Source organism: Trypanosoma theileri (assembly GCF_002087225.1).
Source record: "Trypanosoma theileri isolate Edinburgh chromosome Unknown TM35_Tth_173_V1, whole genome shotgun sequence".
In the NCBI taxonomy this organism is placed as follows: Eukaryota; Euglenozoa; class Kinetoplastea; order Trypanosomatida; family Trypanosomatidae; genus Trypanosoma; species Trypanosoma theileri.
In genome coordinates this window covers 3,827-6,967 of record NW_021640015.1, presented here as the reverse complement: position 1 = coordinate 6,967, position 3,141 = coordinate 3,827, and the positions used below count along the sequence as shown (strand labels likewise).

Below are 3,141 nucleotides of genomic sequence, written 5' to 3'. Positions count from 1 at the left end.
CCTCAATGTCTACCGACGGGATGCCAAACACCACAAGGTACTCACGCTGGGCCCACGTGTCCACAACACTGCGTGGAATGTAGCGGAGGGTCTCATCCATTGTGTTATCATCCACTCTCTCAAATGACACCCCAAAATGCCCATCCGCAGTCCACTGATCATGCAGAGTAACAGTCATGAAAAAAACATAGATAACGGCTACACACGCTATTAGTACGAAGAGCGCGAGGGCACGCCGCAGCAGGCCAACGGGTGCACGAGTCCTTCTCCGATCCTTAAAATACATTGCCTTCCCATTCAACCAAAAAGAAGAAGAGTAGAAAAAACACCAGTAGTTAGACACCACATGCACCACAAAACCATACAAGACCATAAACAAACACGAGAAATACAATCACCAGAGTACTCGAACAAAAAAGGAGGGTTATTGTTGTGAAGCAAGTATATAATGGGTATAATATAGCAAGAATACAAGTATAAAAACGGACACTTTATATGCATCTCCGTCTACATTTATTACAATATGAAAGAATGAAGAAACGAGCACACCCCAAATGAAAAAAGCAAAGCAACTAAGAAAAATCAAAGAAGTTCCTCTTAACCATTACAAGGAAAATCAATGAAGCATCTGCTGGGGCGCCTGAACCTGCGAGGGGAGGGAGAAGTATCGTTTCCAAACCGCTCCATCAGCTCAGCATACTCACTCTCCCATAGGTGATGGATCACCACAGACTGCGACGTTACCGGGTTGACACGATGGCCCACATGAACATCATGGAAATGACAGGGCTTTTCACGGGCGTAGAGGAGGTGTTGGTACTTGATTTGCGTCAGCACCCGTCCCACCATAACGTCTTCATGGTGCATGTAAAAATATACAAAATCATTTATCCGATTAAAAGAAGGACGGTACATAAAACTCCGTACTGGTTCGCAAGACACAACCTGTTCCACAGCATCCCTCGCAAGAGTCGCGCAAAACCCAGTAACATACCGCACAATACCTTTCCTAGAGCGCTTAAAAAGCCCCCAATACAGCCCACGGCGGGGCAGGGTGCGCAGGTCAGCAAGGTACTGCGGCACACGCAAAAACATATCGTCGTCGCCCTTTGCCAGATAACTAGCGTTGGGGAACAGTTGGACGGCATGGTGGAACCACATGAACGTCTTGCGGCTCATGCCAAACTCAGCCTCCAAGCCCCAAAAACCATCACCTCCAACTGCTCTAGTTGAATTAGGTATTCCCTCATGTATGGGCAGCGTGAGCAGATCATGCCACTCCGATGCCTCCTCCTGAACTCCAGCAGAGTAGTTATAGCCGTGAGACGGGTGGCGTGATAGCACATACAGCACCAGCATCTCACCAGTGAAGTTGTTTGACTTCGTGGCAACACCGGGGAAGCGCCAGCACGTGGTCCGCTGCAGGTAGCGCCGCCTCCGCCGTGCCTCAATGTCTACCGACGGGATGCCAAACACCACAAGGTACTCACGCTGGGCCCACGTGTCCACAACACTGCGTGGAATGTAGCGGAGGGTCTCAGTCATTGTGTGACCATCCACTCTCTCAAAGGACACACCAAAATGTCCATCCTCAGTCCCCTGATCATGCAGAGTAACACTCATAAAATAAACATAGATAACGGCTACACACGCTAGTAGGATAACGAGAAGGAGGGCAAGGCGAAGCAGGCCACCGCGTCCCCGAGTCTTTCTCCGATCCTTAAAATACATTGCCTTCCCATTCCACCAAAAAGAAGAAGAGTAGAAAAAACACCAGTAGTTAGACACCACATGCACCACAAAACCATACAAGACCACAAACAAACACGAGAAATACAATCACCAGAGTACTCGAACAAAAAAGGGAGGTTATTGTTATGATACAAGTATATATTGGATAAACAAGTATATAATGGATAAACAAGTATAAAATGGGTATAATATAGCAAGAGTATATGTAAGATAAACAAAATATAGCAATCATTATGTAATAATTTCACTCATTTAGATATAATGAAATAAAGCACAAATGTAATCACCAAACCTCAATCTTTTGTTTTACGTATTACAAGGAAATCCAATGAAGCATCTGCTGGGGCGCCTAAACTTGCGGGGGGAGGGAGAAGTATCGTTTCCAAACCGCTCCATCATCTCAGCATACTCACTCTCCCATAGGTGATGGATCACCACAGAGTTAGAAGTCAAGGGTTCCACCTGGAACCCTTCATGTAAATCGTGAAAGCTGCAGGTTTGTTCACGCGCAAAAACAACTGGATATTGCATGTCATACAATGCACGCCCCACCATCATATCTTCGTGATCCATAGTAAGGTAATAAAACTGCATAGGATCAGCATTCTGTGGACGATAGACAGTACGTCGCAGCGGCTCGTACGACACAACATGTTCCGCAACATCCCTCCCAAGAGTCGCGCAAAACCCAGTAATATAACGAAATAGAACACGGCCACCTTCTCGAAATCCTCTCTTTTCCCTAAGCAGACCCCAATACAGCCCATGGCGGGGAAGGGTGCGCAGGTCAGCAAGGTACTGCGGCACACGCAAAAACATATCGTCGTCGCCCTTTGCCAGATAACTAGCGTTGGGGAACAGTTGGACAGCATGGTGGAACCACATGAACGTCTTGCGGCTCATGCCAACCTCAGCCTCAATGCCCCAAAAACCATGACCTCCAACTGTTTTATTTGTTGTCACTCTTCCCTCGCCAAGGTACAACGTGAGCAGATCATGCCACTCCGATGCCTCCTCCTGAACTCCAGCAGAGTAGTTATAGCCGTGAGACGGGTGGCGTGCAAGCACATACAGCACCAGCATCTCACCAGTGAAGTTGTTTGACTTCGTGGCAACACCGGGGAAGCGCCAGCACGTGGTCCGCTGCAGGTAGCGCCGCCTCCGCCGTGCCTCAAGGTCTACCGACGGGATGCCAAACACCACAAGGTACTCACGCTGGGCCCACGTGTCCACAACACTGCGTGGAATGTAGCGGAGGCTCTCTGCCATGATGTAGTCATCCACCCTCTTAAATGACACACTAAAACGTCCATCCTCAGTCCCCTGATCATGCAGAGTAACACTCATAAAATAAACATAGATAACGGCTACACACGCTATTAGTACGAA

The 3,141-nt window shown here is 48.0% G+C and overlaps 3 protein-coding genes across 3 annotated transcripts; all 3 read right to left on the bottom strand.

The window, feature by feature from the left end:
- Positions 1–373, bottom strand: TM35_001731030 (uncharacterized protein; the record flags this gene model as incomplete). The annotated part of the gene is made up of 1 exon (XM_029031961.1): positions 1–373. A coding segment is annotated over one exon (373 nt), but the record flags the coding sequence as incomplete, so codon positions are not given.
- A 224-nt stretch (positions 374–597) lies between these two features.
- On the bottom strand, positions 598–1,623 carry TM35_001731020 (UDP-Gal or UDP-GlcNAc-dependent glycosyltransferase; the record flags this gene model as incomplete). The annotated part of the gene is made up of 1 exon (XM_029031960.1): positions 598–1,623. One exon carries the CDS (start codon positions 1,621–1,623, stop codon positions 598–600), a length of 1,026 nt encoding a protein of 341 aa, XP_028876747.1.
- A 435-nt stretch (positions 1,624–2,058) lies between these two features.
- On the bottom strand, positions 2,059–3,099 carry TM35_001731010 (UDP-Gal or UDP-GlcNAc-dependent glycosyltransferase; the record flags this gene model as incomplete). The annotated part of the gene is made up of 1 exon (XM_029031959.1): positions 2,059–3,099. The coding sequence occupies one exon, from the start codon at positions 3,097–3,099 to the stop codon at positions 2,059–2,061; it is 1,041 nt and encodes a 346-aa protein (XP_028876746.1).
- Positions 3,100–3,141: the final 42 nt, after the last annotated feature.